The sequence below is a fragment of the Erinaceus europaeus genome, chromosome 11 (assembly GCF_950295315.1).
Source record: "Erinaceus europaeus chromosome 11, mEriEur2.1, whole genome shotgun sequence".
Taxonomy (NCBI): Eukaryota; Metazoa; Chordata; class Mammalia; order Eulipotyphla; family Erinaceidae; genus Erinaceus; species Erinaceus europaeus.
In genome coordinates this window covers 107,192,275-107,208,669 of record NC_080172.1, presented here as the reverse complement: position 1 = coordinate 107,208,669, position 16,395 = coordinate 107,192,275, and the positions used below count along the sequence as shown (strand labels likewise).

The 16,395-nt window shown below is 38.3% G+C and overlaps 1 protein-coding gene across 2 annotated transcripts in view; it reads left to right on the top strand.

Annotated features, from left to right (window-relative positions):
- Positions 1-16,395, top strand: part of COL24A1 (collagen type XXIV alpha 1 chain) — a 353,825-nt gene that overhangs the window by 153,242 nt on the left and 184,188 nt on the right. For both annotated transcript variants that reach the window (XM_016191238.2, XM_060202277.1), the window contains 3 exons: positions 4,757-4,810; positions 10,696-10,749; positions 12,844-12,888. In XM_016191238.2, the coding sequence (XP_016046724.2) occupies positions 4,757-4,810; positions 10,696-10,749; positions 12,844-12,888 (153 nt within the window). The remainder of the gene's footprint in view (positions 1-4,756; positions 4,811-10,695; positions 10,750-12,843; positions 12,889-16,395) is intronic.

Here is a 16,395-nt window from a genome sequence, read left to right as displayed (position 1 = left end):
CTTGGGATGATTTCAATGCTCTTGAATTTATTGATGCTGTCTTTGTGGCCTAATATGTGGTCTATCCTTGAGTATGTGTTCTGTGGATTTGAAAAGAAGGTGTATTCCAGTTTTTTGGGGTGGAGGAGTCTGAAAATGCCCAAGAGGTCTAGTCTGTCAATCTCTTCATTCAATTCTCTTGTATCTTTATTGGTTCTCTGCTTTGTTGATCTGTCTAAGTGTGAGAGTGGGGTATTGAAGTCTCCCACTATTATTGTATTACTATTGATGTATTTTTGAAATTCTTTCAATAGGTGTTTAATGTATTTAGATGGTCCCTCGTTGGGTGCATAGATGTTAATAATTGTTAAGTCTTCTTGGCTGATTGATCCTCTAATCATTATGTAATGTCCTTGCCTATCTTTTATTACTTTATTTAATTTAAAATCTATCGTGTCTGAAATGAGAATGGCTGTTCCTGCCCTTTTTTGTGGACCGTTAGCCTGTATGATAGTTTTCCATCCTTTCACTTTAAGTCTGTGTTTATCTTGTTGTGACAGATGTGATTCTTGCAAGCAGCATATTGTTGGGTTATGTTTTCTGATCCATCCCCCCACCCTGTGCCTTTTGATGGGTGAGTTTAAGCCATTGACATTTATTGATATTATGGATTTAATGTATTGTAGTGCCATTGTTCTAAAAAACAATTTGTTTACTCTGATATATTACCAGTATTATAGTGATGTTCTTGTTTATAAGAGGTCTTTTAGTACCTCTTTCAGGGCCGGCTTGGTGATAGTTGCCTCCTTTAACTGTTGTTTGTCTAAGAAGGTTTTGATCCCTCCATCTAGCTTGAATGAAAGTCTAGCAGGATATATAATCCTTGGTTGAAACCCTTTTTCATTCAGGGCTCGATAGATATCTTGCCACTCTCTTCTGGCTTTTAGAGTTTGAGTTGAGAAATCTGCAGAAAGTCTTATGGGTTTTCCCCTGTATGTGACTTTTTGTTTCTCTCTTGCAGCCTTTAGGATCCTTTCTTTATCCTTACTTCTTCTCATTGTGACTATGATGTGTCTTGGTGTTTTCAGGTCTGGGTTGATTCTGTTTGGTACTCTCTGGGCCTCTTGCACCTTGATATCCTTTCTGTTATTCAGGTCTGGGAAATTTTCTTGTATTATTTCCTCTAGAATGTTTGCTTCCCCTTCCTCTCTTTCTTCCTCTGGCAGGCCAATTATACAAATGTTACTTCTTTTGAGATCATCCCATATGTCTCTGTTGTTGTTTTCAGTGTCTCTCAATCTCTTTTTAAGCTCTTTCACCTCTTTCTTAGTTTTCTCTAACTCATCCTCTGTCTGACTAATTCTGTTTTCTGCTTCTGTTAGTCTGCTTTCCCTTGCCTCAGCTTCTTTCTTCATTACAGCTATTTCAGCTTTCAGTTCTCTAATTGTCTCAAGATAATCAGTATTTTCCTTGGGGGTCTCAACTGTTGTTTCCCTAATACTGCCATTTCTTTCCTCCAATGTTGTTTTCATTTCTGTGATTAATAAGTTTATTATTGCTTGCATACTTTTCTTATCTATGGTTACTTCTGACTGATTTGTGGTTTCTTCTGGGCTCTTGTCTTCATTCATTGGGGTAGCAGTTTTATTTGTTTTTAATCTACCCATTTTTTTTTTAAATTTATGTGTTTCTCTTTTTTTTTTTAATGCTCTGTTGTTCCTCAGTTGTTGTGTTTTGAGCACAAGTAACACTGTACTAAATACCTTTATGACAATTGCACTCACCAACCTCCGGAATAACAGTAGCAACTGAAGTAAGTATTGAAGGAGTTTAATCGTTACCAGTTAGCCAAACAATTTCTCCAATCCGTGAAAAAATAGTAACCAAATCCCAGTGAAGAAAGAGAAAAGGAAGAGAGGATGGCAAGAATAGACAGTTATGCAAATCTACTATCCAGTGTATATTCTAAGGGTAACAAGAGTGTAAAGGGAACTAGAGCAGAGATAGACACATAGAGAGTCCACTCTGGGTCAGATTTCTTCCCCAAAGTAATTCACAAATTCAGAAAGGCAAAGAAGAAAGAAGTGTATGACAAGATTAAAAAAAAAAAAGAGAGAGAGAGAGAGATAGAGAGAGATAAGAGAGAGAAAAGGGAGAAGATAAGAAGAAGAGTTGTAATTAAAGAGCAGTGCGAGGAACTTCCCAAATGTGTATCAGTGAATTAAAAAAAACAAACAAACAAAAAAAAACCCTGTTTGGTGGTATGGGGTATCCTGCTAGTAGCTGGTCCCAGGCACTGCTTACGGGGGGGGGGGGGGGGGGGGCGGCGGCGGGAAGGATGTATGCTTGAAAATTAAAAGGAAGAAAAAAGAATTTTTTCCCCTATTCTAATTCTTAACCCAAATTAAGTTATAGACACCTCCTTGGTATGACCGTTATGGCCCCTTATTGGCTGGCCTGCTAAAGGCAGAAAATCCTATTGTTTACACGAGATGTGTCCGGAGCTCAAAGGCTAGCCGCTTCTCAATCCGCCATCTTCCGGGAAACCCCGCCCTCCAGACTTTTTTAAAGGATTTCTCAAGAATGAAAACTAGCTCCAAGTCCTTTGATCCAATGAGAGCTATACTCAAGAAGTCTTTGGATCCACCCTCAGGGTCGCGGTGGACCCTGGCGACTCCCAAGAGGCAGCCCCCGAGCTAAAGTGCTCTCTCCGGGTCCTCTGCCCGCCGTGCTCTGCAACCGGCGGAGGAGCCGCCTTCCCGGGCGGGCGGAGGACAATGCCCGGCGCACTCGCCTTGCCTGGCGCCGCCTGGGAATTCTGGCGCCCCGCTAGTCCGTGTCACCTTTGCTCTAATTGTTAACCCAAATTAAACTGTAATCATTTCTTTGGTGCCCCCCCCCTTATTGACTGGCCTGCTAAAGGCAGAAAATCCTACCGTTGCCGACGATGCTATCAGAGCACTCGCTGTTAGCGATTTCTCAGGCCGCCATCTTCCCACAATCGGGTATAGTTGTTATAGGGGTATAATTCCATACAGTTCCCACCATCAGAGTTCAATGTCCCATCCCTTCCATTGAAAACTTCCCTATTCTTTGTCCCTTTGAGAGTATGAACCAAAACTCTTTATGGGGTGCAAGATGGGAGATGTGGCTTCTATAATTGTTTATCCACTGGATATAGTTGTGTGCAGGTCAACTCATACCCACAGTTCTGTTTCTATCTTTCCCTAGTGGGGTAGGGCTCTGGAGAGGTGAGGTTCCAGAAAGTATTGGTGTGGTCACCTGCCCAAGGGAAGTCAGGGTGGAATCATAGTAGCATCTGGAACTTGGTAGCTGGGAGGCAGTAAGAAGGAAATCAGGACAAATTGTTTAATAAACAGAAATAAAGTAGGAATAGAGCAGATCAAAGTAGGAACCTTAAGATAGAAGGAAGGAAGCTAGGAAGTCTGTTTTAGGAGTGTTCCTACGAGCCTGTCTTAATAATCTTTCCTTGAGCTTGATAGCTAACATAGGGTGGACCAGAAATAATGTCTGGGAAGATGGTGTCAAAGTTGAGCATATAACTAGGAAGCAGAATTAGGGCAAAGAGCTTATTGTATATATATATATACAATATATATAAAAGTTATTAACTGTTTACCACAATTATCTAAGCTATTTTAAAGACATTTGTTAATGAAGAATGCTGTATCTCATCAAAGATTTTATATTCACCAGTTATTGGCCTGTAGTGTCCCTATCTCTCTATCTACCTCTACCTCTACCTCTACCTCTACCTCTACCTCTACCTCACCCTTGGCTGGTTACTGTCTTTTCTAGTTGACCTTAATAACAACATTTTTCATTTTTTTAAGATGTATTTATCATAATTGCTTATTTATTATTCATTTGATCAAGTAATTGAGAAACACTGAAATAACTTTTATCTGTGATTAACTTGGGTAAAACTAGTTATTAGACTCATCATTATGAAACTAATTATGATGAATCAAATTCTAATTTATTATTTCAGAAGAATTTTGATCTAATTATTTAGTGCAATATACTAATTATTTTTCTAGAAAAATTTATTTAACACGAAAGTCCACTTATGTTTTTGAATCAGCTGTTTCAGATTACTAAAATATAATTTCCAAAAAAAAAGTAAACTCAGGGTTCTCAGTAACAAATAAACATGTTTGTCTAAGAGTTTACTTAATTCATAATGAAACTGGTAAGATTTTGAGGAGCTAAGAATTATCTATAAGTAATGAAATATGGAAATGTTTTTAGACATTTGAGTTGTATACAAAACTTATTAACATCCTACATACTAAGCCATAATATTTGGGGTTATCTTTTTGTCACACAGAAGTTATTGACACCCCTACCTAGGAAAAAATTCATAAGCTTTTATCTAGTTGGTAAACAGTACATGTACAAATTACATTTCCAGAATTCTTAGGTAGTCCTGTTCCCTGTGACCCATTATTGTCTTTTTTTCCTTAAGTTGTGGATGTTTCATGTATAACATTCCCATTGTCTTAGATTAGGTTAAAGGATTTTCTTTGGGTCTGGTAATTGTGAATACTTGATGAAGTATGCCTTGTTCTAATATTATTAGTATATTTTTATGTTCTATGTTTACAACTGTCTAAATTACTCCTTAGTATTGCATGTTTGAGTAGTATAAATTACTTGATGAGGTGTAAAGAAAAAGGCAAAGATAACCTATATACTTAGTAGATTTAAGATAAATTTTCTATGAATAAACTCTTTATATATTTTTATTCCCTAGGGTTTTCCAGGAGATATTGGGATTCCTGGACAAAATGGACCTGAAGGATCAAAGGTAAAGAAGAAAAGTATGAGATTAGAGTTTTCTAATTTCAAAACTCAATTAATAGGAAATATTTCAGAAATAGCAGAATATTTCTAGATAGTTTTTAACAGTCTTGGGTGCATTTAATAAACTTTGTACTCATCTTTGGAATACTACTCATCTATTAAAAATGGTGAATTAACTTTCTTTACCCCATCTTGGATGGGGCTTGAAGATATTATGTTAAGTGAGATAAATCAAAAACGAAAGAATGAATATGGGATGATCTCACTCATAGACCAAAGTTGAAAAGCAAGATCAAAAGGGAAAACACTAAGCAGATCTTGGACTGGAGTTGGTGTATTACACCAAAAAAAAAAAAAAAAAAACACTCTGGGATCAAGGGGAAGGTTCAACTCTTGGAACATGGGCAGAGGAGGACCAAGTGGGGGTTGAATTGTTATGTGTAAAACTGGGATATGTATCCAGCACTCACAGGTGCACCACCACCTGGCCCCTCTTTTAAACTTTATAACATTAAGACGTAGGTATTATTCTCATTTTACAGAGGTTAAAGGTATTTAACTCATAGATAACTTAACATCAAAATTTGAAAACAGATTTGAGTTTCTTTGTCCCTTAGCTTTTGGATTCATTTGTGAAAAGCACTGAATATGATTCTGAAAAGTTTCCGTTTTATCTATGGACATCATAGGGGATCAAAGATAATGATGTTGTAAAGTGTCCTTGATAATTTATGTTTTAAAAGATACCTCTTTCTTCAAAATGGAGAATAGTTTAAATGGGAAATAAATGGATAAACTAGGAAAAAAAGTTACAAACAGAATGATAAAGATCTGAAATAGATTGTTCATACAGTTGATAAATATTTATTGCCTCTTAGAAGATAGCAATTGTGCTAGACCATAGAACTACAAATAGTTCTGATCCTATCTTTTCAGAAACTTAGAATCTAAAGAAACATGTGGGGCCAGGTGGTGGCGCACTTGACTAAGTACACATGGTTAAGTGCACATACTTAGCCTCATGTGCAAGGATTTGGGTTTAAGCTCCTACTTCCCACGGGCAGGGAGGATGCTTCATGAGCAGAGAAGCAGGTCTGCAGCTGTCTATCTTTCTCTCTTCCTCTCTGTCTACCCTTTCCTTTCAATTTCTCTCTGTCCTATCAAATAAAAATAAAATAGAAGAAAAAAAAAAGGAAAAAAATTGTTACCAGGAGCTGTGGATCTATGGTACCAGCACTGATCTCCAGCAATAACCCTGGAGACAATAAATAAATAAATAAATAAACAAACAAATGCAGGTTGTTATAACCGTATTAATAATATGATAAGTAATACCATTAAAGTACAGATTTAAAGGACTCACATTGTACTTATAAAGCAAGTATCACTTGAATTTTCAAGATGAATGAATAGGATTTACCAACAGACAAATGTGTTGTATGACATTCAGAAAACAGGAAACTTGTGAAAAAATGAAAATGCAATATTTGGAACATATTTATACTAGAGATTTTCACTGTTTATGTGAACTTCTAATTTATCAGAACATCCTGTATTTCATCTGGCAACGCTACTGAACATCGACAACCTATATAACAGCTACACTTTCGCCTTTAGTTTTTCCTATACAAAGAAGTATTTCTCTTCCTTGACAGTCAAGTTCCACACATGTTCTGCATTCAACCCTCTCCTGACTCTAGAATGACCTCATGCCATCAATTATCACCTTTATCCTGATATCTTCTTGACTCAGAATTTCCTCTGCTTGCACTTAAAACTGTTCTTAGTGCCATGTCTCGTTCGAGCCTGTTTTTCACCAAGATTGTTATCATAGAACTTTCGAGCCTGTTTTTCACCAAGATTGTTATCATAGAACCATTTGTTTTTCCTGCCTCTTGTTGGTGTGTCTTCAAATATTCTTTATAGCTACTGCTGATGGAATAATTTGTGTGGAATAAAGCTCTCATTGTGTGCTTATATTTTCCAGTGGTTTCTGAAGATTTAAAATTAACTCTTGAATTTTATGATCTTTTTTTCACAAGGTTTTCTTCTTCCTTCCATCTCCCTCTGCCTCTCCCTCTCCCTCTCCCTCTCTCTCTTTTTCCCTCTCCCACTCACTTTCCCTTTCCCTCCCTCCCCCTCCTCTCTTTCTTCCATTGTTTTTTAGCACCTGGACCTCATATGTGCAATTCTACTACCCCCAAGATGACATTTTAAACATTCCTTTTACTTCATAGTGTTTAGAAATTAGACAAAAGACCCAAAAGCCAGTCAGACAATTAATAAATACCAATAGTTAAAGTCCAGTGGTTAATAATTACCTTGTAGTTTCCATTATCTGAATTTATTTAGTACACATGAACTTATTTCTATATTTATATTTTCAGTAAACATGTGACATCCTCAGCACTAGTGTAATGAAACTGACTGATGTGATAAGCCTCAATTTTGAAATGAAAAAAAATATCATATGCCTTTACTGATATGTTGTATGTAAGAAACAAAGCAAAGGAAAAGATAGAATAAAAATTAAACCCTTGATCTATATTTGGCAATTTGTGGATACTAAATGGGATGGGGTGTGAAAAGGTGGTCAGTTCATTACCTTACAGTAAAGGGAAATGACATTTGGTAGCAGGTAAAATATGGTGGAACATATTTGGTAGGCAATACTTATTAAATCAACAATAATAATTATTGTTGATTTAATAATGATCGACAAAACCATAGGATAAGAGGGGTACAATTCTACACAATTCCCACCACCAGAGCTCTGCATCCCATCCCCTCCATTGTAAGCTTTCCTATTCTTTATCATTTTAGGAGCATGACCCCGGGTCACTATGGGGTGCGGACTGCCCAGGGAGATAGCATGATGTTTATGCACAAGAGGCTCTATGATCTCAGATTTAATTTCTGGCACCACTATAAATCAGAGCTGAGTAGCGTTCTGGTTAAAAATAAAATTTTCAATGAAAAAAATTTTTGAAAAATAAAGTAATACCTTAAAAGAGATTATTTTATCTAAAAGCCAGATAATTTTAAAGGAAATGGAATATAATTGTATGTTCTGTAAAATGGGAAAGATCTGCTTTGGTCTGTTTACTTAGTCTTTCCTATTTGCCTTCAACTTGTTTCTAGAAACAGAAAGGAAAATGAGACAAACAGACTGATCCTATGCAAAGGAATCATTAAGAAAATTGTGCTGATTCTATTTGCAAACACATTAGAATCTTTCCAGAGTAATCTGGCACAACTCAAAACAAGCACTTTTATTTTCTCTCATTTTCTGCCAGTAAACTGAAACCACAAATTAAGATTAGATATTTGTGTTAATTATGGTTTAATTGCTTGGGGCATAGTGTTATGTAACTATCTAGATATAGAACGAAATCATCAAGCCCTCTTGAAAACGACCCAGTTTGGAAATCTGCTTTCAGATATCTGACAACATTAACTAAACCACATCCTCTGTGCTTTCTGAAGAAAATGAGTGTCCAATAAATATACTTTGTTCTCTGGTAAACAGAAACAACTTATGGACGGCTGTGATGGTTTGTATTGGTATGACTACAAGTAGGAACGACAAAATGAGCTGTTAGTTTCTGTTATATAACGTCGTTAATATGTTGTTTAGCATTAAAAACCCTACTGTCTGGAAGGCTGTGTTGTAGACTATGTGGAAATAACTTTATATTCTGAATAATTAAATTATTTCATGTTTATCTGTTCCAAAGAAATAGGAATTGTTTTTTTTTTTTAAATATTTATTTTATTTATTTATTCCCTTTTGTTGCCCTTGTTGTTTTATTGTTGTAGTTATTGTTGTTGTTGTTGTTGTTGGATAGGACAGAGAGAAAAGGAGAGAGGAGGGGAAGACAGAGAGGAGGAGAGAAAGATAGACACCTGCAGACCTGCTTCACCGCCTGTGAAGCGACTCCCCTGCAGGTGGGGAGCCGGGGTTCGAACCGGGATCCTTATGCCGGTCCTTGTGCTTTGCGCCACCTGCGCTTAACCCGCTGCACTACAGCCCAACTCCCAGAAATAGGAATTGTTAATAGGAAAATGCTCTGCTTCACTCTCTAATAAATAATTAGGAAAAAAAAACTCTGGGGTCCAGTCGGTGATACACCCAGTTAAGTGCCCGTAGTACTAAGTGCAAAGACTCAGGTAAGGATCTGGGTTCCATTCTCAGGCTCCCCACCTGCAGAGGGAGAAGCTTCACAGACAGTGAAGCAGGGATGCAGATGTCTATCTTTCTCTATCTCCCCTCCTCTCTCAGTTCTCTGTCCTATCCAATAAAATGGGGAAAAATGGCCGCCAGGATCAGTGGGTTCATAGTGCAGACACTTCTTCTTCTAGCATTTGCCCTTCTTCCGTAGCCAGTCAACAGGTCAGGTTGAAAGCTGTCAGGAGCTGCTTGTTGCTGGCTTTGAAAGTGACCGGGATCCATGTGGATTCAGTCGGCTAGGAAGGATCCTCAGTTTCCCCAATGAATGGGTCCTCACGGGAAGTGCAGACACTGAGACACTGAGCCCCAGCAATAGCCGTAGAGGCAAAAGGAAAAAAAAAAAATCACCTTTTCTGTTAGGAACTTCTTATCCTGATGAAACATGAGATTTCCATATATGAAAAGATGAAAAGCATGACTAGGTAGCACATGATAACTAAACTATTAAGAGGCTGAAGGAGAGAATGACTTATGTGACCATTTTTTTCTGAGCAGTAGATTTGTAGTGCAGGCACCAATCTCCAGCAATAACCCTGGAGGCAAAAATAAATAAATAAATATTTTTAAAGAGTCTGCTGATTCTCTTAGGTATATTTGATATACTCTCCCAGAGTATATTATAGTAAAAAAGAATCCAAACCACATAGTTTCCCCTTAAGAAAAATAAGAATGTTTTGCTTGTGGGGAAAAAAAACTATATTTTTTTTGAATTGCATAAAAGAACAGCAAAACTTATTAAAATAAGACAATAAGGACCTGGTGGTGGTGGATTGGGTTGAGTGCATACATTACCATGAGCAAGGACCTGAGTTCAAGCCCCTGGTCCCCACCTGCAGTGGGGAAGCTTCATGAACTGTAAAGCAGGGCTGTAGGTTCCCCCTCTCCTCCCTCATCCCTTTTATACCTCCCTCTTCTCTCAATTTCTCTCTGTCCTGTCATTTTTTTTTAAATGTAAATAAACAGGTAGCTGGCTGTAGACCCAGCTAAGGACACATACAAATATGTGCCAGGATCTAGGTTCAAGCCTCCACACTCCCCAGCTGCAGGGGGATGGATGCTTCATGAGTGGTGAAGCACGTCTGGAGGTGTCTATCTTTCTCCTTCTCTGTCTCCCCTCCCCTCTCAACTTCTCCTTCTTGTCAAATAAAAACAAGATAGGAAAAAAAAAAAAACAGAAAAAATATGGCTGCATGGAGCAGTGGATTCATATTGCCAGCACTGATAACCCTAGTTAATAATGTGTTCTAGACTCTGCTAGTCTAGTAGATATTAACACAACTGTATACAGCCCCTCCATAAATTTTTATATTTTACAGACACTCTAACATATGTCATGATACTGTTGTCAGGGTAAAAGCTGTATTCATTGTTTTAAATTTGGAAGCCCTTCTGGAAAAAAAAATAAAAGTATGTGGCTGAAGAGTGTGATGGAGCAGATAATCTGAAAATTAGCATATTAATGAAGAATAAATTGATTCTATTTCCCCAACATTTTAGATGCCTTGTAGTTTGCTGCTCTTTTCTCTTCCATGCCATTTTGATAACTCTGTGATGGGAGATGCATGGTACTAAATAGCATTGCCTATATTCAAATTTATGTTAATTGAAGATGCAAATTGAGCTAATATTTTATGGTGTGTGCATGCCTTTTTCTGTAGGGACACCTTGGAAACAGAGGGCCTCCTGGACCTCCTGGCCTTAAAGGAGCTCAGGTATGGAGAGAATAAATATTCCATTCTGCTGGTCCCTGTTCAGGCGCCAGATGCCGGGCTAGCTTCGCGGGCAGGAGACAGACGACCAGGGACTCATAGCTGAGCTGGGAACACAGTTCAATCTTTATTGATGAGTGAGAATGCAGTGCAATCAATCCAATCCCCATTCATTAGAAAATCCTGTCCTTTATATCTCCTGAGGCGGAAGTGTCAGGAAGAGAAAGTATGTAGGATAGGGGGTGGGGAGAAGGAAAAAGCACGAGAACCAGTGGGGATTAAACCAGTGTGGGATCAAACAAAACAATGATTATGTAAATAGATCACAGTGTTAAGCAATGCAAGCAAACCTAACATGATGATCAAAACAGAAGGGGTCTTAGAAGCAGAATTAGAAGCAGACCAACACCATTCGCAATAGTTTAAATTCAGTCTCCTTTCATTTTTATATGGGGCAGGCACTTGTTTTTGCTTTAAGAAATATATATTGGGTTATCAGAAATGTCCTGACTTTTGTTCTGTGCAGAAAATATGTCACAACTTTTCCAACAACCCAATACCTTAGTGTAGACAATTGCCACCATAGAGGATTTAAGGTTGCTATTTTTTTTTTAATTTCTTTATTGGGGAATTAAATTTGACAGTAAATGCAATAGTTTGTACATGTATAACATTTCCCAGTTTTCCATAGAGGTTGCTATTTTATACTGGCAGTACTACATGGAATTTGAAATGATTGTTCAATGCCCTGAATTCTTTAAGTGATTTATTTCAGTGGGCTCCATGGAACATCATGAAATATCTAAAGGACCTGACCCCAGAATCTCATTTGTGTGTACTAGAATATGCATTTTTTATTTTGCATATTTAGTACTTGTGATGCATAGATTATTTTTAATTGAACTGAGCAAATTTTTGCAAGTCAAGTAAATACAATAGCACATACAATGCTAGAATATAGTTTTATGATATGGCAATGTGAATTTTTTGCCTTGAATATATAAATATATATTTATTATTAGTATTATTACTATTATTATTATTTAAACCTCCAGGGTTATTGCTGGGGCTTGGTGCCAGCACTATGAATCCACTGCTCCCAGTGGCCCTTTTTTGCTCTTTTTTCCCCTTCTTATTTTATTTGATAAGACAGAGAGAAATTGAGGGGAGAGGAGGAGAGTGGGAGATAGGACAGATACCTGAAGACCTGCTTCACCACTCATGAAGGGTGCCGCCCCCTGCAGGTAGGGAGTGGGGGCTGGAACCTTGATCCCTGCACATGGTGATATGTGCACTTAATCCCATGCACCACTGCCAGCTCCGTAACATGAGCATTTTAAATATGAAAAGTTAGTTTACATAGATCAATAAATATATCAATAATGAAGGCAAATATTTATTAACGTTTTATTTTCTTGAAGAATAATGTATTTAGCTTTTTAACATTTTATATTATTATATAAAACATCTTATATCATTCTATTCTCTGTCTACTCATATAATTTTTGATGCTTAGAATAACCACTGGTCAGCAAGATAACTCATCTGGTAGGATGCCTGTTTTTTCACATGCACAACCCAGGTTCAAGCCTTAGGTTCACTGCAGTGAAGGAAGCTTAGGTGCTGTGATATCTCTCTCTATTATATATATATATATATATATATATATATATATATATATATATATATTAAATGAGGCACAATGTACTGAAGCCCAGTGACAAGAAAAAAAAGTGGCAAGATTTTGTACGGCATCTCATTTGAATATTGAATCTATAAATTAGTGGAAAAGAAACCCTATGCATTTGGGTAGAGTAAAAGTATATTCTTCTACCTCTAAAATGTAAAAGAAAAACTAAGACTCAAAAACACATGTGTTGAACGAACGAAGCATCAAAATATACTAAGGAAAAGGTATGCTGTACACCAGTAATTTTAAATAAGCCAGTGAGTATGATTCCCTCCATCAATCAGTTAATAGGATCCCTGTGTATTGGGGAAATTTTGAGCCCATGGAGGTAAACAGGAATGGTTTACACCTTAAAGTGCTTATTTAAGAGTCTGATGTCCTAATCTTTTTGGTTGTTTGTTTTTAAGGGAGAAGAAGGACCAATTGGACCATTTGGAGAACTGGGGCCAAGAGTAGGTTTTACATCATTTTCAAAAAGTGCTTCTCTTAAAAAAGAAAAAGAGTAATTTTGGGGCAGGGGAGACATAATGGTTATGCAAACAGACTCTCATGCCTAAGGCTCCTAAGTCCCAAGTTCAATCCCCCGCACCATCATAAGCCTGAGCTGAGCAGTGCTCTGGTCTTTCTCTCTCTCTCTCTCTCTCTCTCTCTCTCTCTCTCCATCTCTCTCTCTCTCTCGGCATCTCTCTCAAAAATAAAATTAATAAAAAAAATTTTTTAAAGAGTAATATTTACTTGCTTTTTTGACCTAATAAAAATTGATCTTATTAACTAACTCTCCTAGAAAATAAAAAAGTATGTTCATTTCCTGCCTATTCAGTCTTAATATGTATTATTGTCATGCAACTGCATAAAAATCATTGTGAGCCAGCGTAGTGCTCTGAATGTGTAACATAAATAATCTTTAATGTTGAAAGCAGCTCTGCAACATATTGTCCAGTTGTGCCCTCAGGGGATTGTCTATTTCCCCACAATATTTGGAGTGCTTTGGTTACTCTTCCCCCCACCCATTCTCACAAGAGTTATTATCCTATCCTGGAGTGCTATGGTTACTATTCCCCCTTCCCATTCTCGCGAAAGCTACTCCTATAAAAGCCCTTCTTCTTCCTCACCTCTCTCTCTCTCGCCTGTGCTTCACTTTGGTGTTTAGACGCAGGAAAGGTTACTGTGTGAGGCAGCCATTTTCGATACCTCCACGTGGCCCAACCTGCTTCTTTCGCACCCAACTCTGAGGTGCCAGCGCAAATAAAGATTTGTGTTCCCTCTTCGTTCTGGACCTCCTCTCTCTCTTCTCCATGGCGCAGAACGACAATTCAAAACAGAATGAGGACCAGAGAGCTCTTTTGTTTTAGGAAAGCAAAACATGAGAGTAGATGATAATGGGTAGTAATCTGTGTCCACATCTATAAAACCTAGAAGGTATAAATTAGTTTATTTAGCAATACTTCCCATACCATTTCTACTTGTAGGTTTGAATTTATCACACACACTGATTGAGAATCTGGTGAGCTTATAATCAAACCTTGTATAATCATATAACGAGTGTTTGATGTTAGAAATAATAACTATAGCTAAATCTATCCAGTATCTAGAATAGTGACTCTTTCTAGTCCAATGATCTTTTTTAAAATAAATCTTCTTTAGTTTTTTACATATGGTTATTAATTATTAGATAGACAGATACATTGATAAGGGAAAGGGAGATAAGGAAAGAGGCAGAGAGACACCTGCAGCCCTGCTGTAGAACTTGTGAAGTCCCCCCCCCCCGCACATAGAGATGAGGGGCTTGAACCTGAGTCTTTGCACACTGTAAGGTGCGCCACCACCTGGTCCCTCGTCCAATAATCTTACCCTGTGTCTCTTCGGCTACTTGGTGCTGTAGTCATACCCTATCTTTACCTTTCTTTATTTTCAGTGTTGAAGTGCTTTCTTCCAAACCAGCATCATCTTTCTTTCTAGTATATTTTGTGCTATAACACAGTCTGACAAATTACAGTAGGAATTTCTTTTTTTTTCTTTTTTGGCCCCAGGGTTATCGCTGGGACTTGGTGCCTGCACTACGAATCCACTGCTCCTGGAGGCCATTTTTCCCATTTTGTTGCCTTTGTTGTTGCGCTTGCTGTAGTTGTTATTGTTATTTTTGTCATAGCTGTTGTTATTGTTGAATAGGACAGAGAGAAATCGAGAGAGGAGGAGAAGAAAGAGATGGGGAGAGGTAGTTACCTTCTTCTAGCGTTTGCCCTTCTTCCGTAGCCAGTCAACAGTGTCAGGTTGAGCCTGATGTAAAGTTTCGAGACCTCCTTTGAATCTGGAGAGGTGGCAGTCATTGACTATGTGGGTCATAGTCTATCTGTAGCCGCAGGGGCAGTTCGGGTCGTCTCTGGCTCCCCAGCGATGGAACATAGAGGCACACTGGCCATGGCCTGTTCGATAGCGATTGAGGAGGGCCCAGTCATAACGTGCTAGGTCAAAGCTGGGTTGACGCTTGCAGGGGCTGTGATGAGGTGTTTGTTCTTTACCTCAGCTGACTGCCAGCTCTGTTTCCAAGAGACTGGAACAGAGAAGTTCAGTGTAGGCGTAGGGGACCAGATTGGGTGACGAGACGTCAAGCGTTGGACAGGGTGGGCGAAGATATCCGCGTATATTGGCAGGTCGAGCGTAGACGTGGGAAATGAACTTAGATGATGCCGCATCCCGACGAATATCTGGCGGGGCGATGTTGCTAAGAACTGGCAGCCATGGAACGAGGTGGAACAGATGGTTCCAGAAATTATCCTCATGGAGGAATATAATTTGGAATCGACCAAGTGGACATGGGGGCTACAGAACCATACTGGGGCACAGTATTCTGCAGCGGAATAGCATAATGCCAGAGATGATGATCATAGTGTGGAAGCCTCCTGTAGGTAGTTACCTACAGACCTGCTTCACCATTTGTGAAGTGACCCCCTGCAGGTGGAGAGCTAAGGGGGCTGGAACCAGGATCCTAACGCAGGTCCTTGTACTTTGCGCCATATGTGCTTAACCAGCTGCACTACTGTCCAGCTCCCCTCAGTAGGAATTTCAACCCGTTGATCTTATCACCTTGTCGTTTTTTCTTGTCTCCTCATGACCTCACATTATCCTTCATTATGCCACCCACCTGTTCCTTATCCCTCTGATTAGGAAGCTACACAACAGCCAGATTAATAAATTAGTAAGTGTGAGGTCCTGAGTTGGATCCTCACCACTGAATATGCCTGAGTGATGCTCTGGTTCTCTCTCATTACTGAAAGCCACGGCAGCAGCAGTGGTCTATTTCTCTCTCTTATTCAGTGTCTTCTCCTCTTTCTTACCAATAGATTTAAAAAAAAAAGTCAACAATCTTTCTGATTATATCCTAAATTCTATATCCAGTCATTTTCACTTTTCTGTTTTATTCTTTCTCCTTCCCCAACTCCGTTCACTTCTCTCATCCTCATTCTTTGTTCTTGATTTCATGTTTTCTTTCCCTAAGATTTATGTCATCACAGCAGCCCTTCCACTAGTGTCAATTTAGGCTCTTACGCACTTCATTGTCTCTGCACCATTTATTCTGTCTTTTCTCTTGTTGTTGTGGATGAACAGACCATTTCTCCAGCAAAGATTAAAATGTCTGCCTGATTAGCAAGTTAGTTAATTCATTTGATTAATGATTAAGGTGTCTGCTTTACTCTGCAGAATACATACATACTCAAACATATATATTTGCCTAAACCAGGATCAGATATATATATATATATTACTTATTTTTAAAATTATATCATCTTTACTCTAAGAAGGTAGAGGCTAATGAATATGATAAAATACATTTTATCAAATAATTGTGAGGGCTGTCAAACTAGCTTACCTGGGCAGAGGCCTACCATGTCACGCTCATGACCCAAATTGTAGTCTAACCCCAACCACACTAGAAGAAACTTCTATGCAGTGGTATTTTG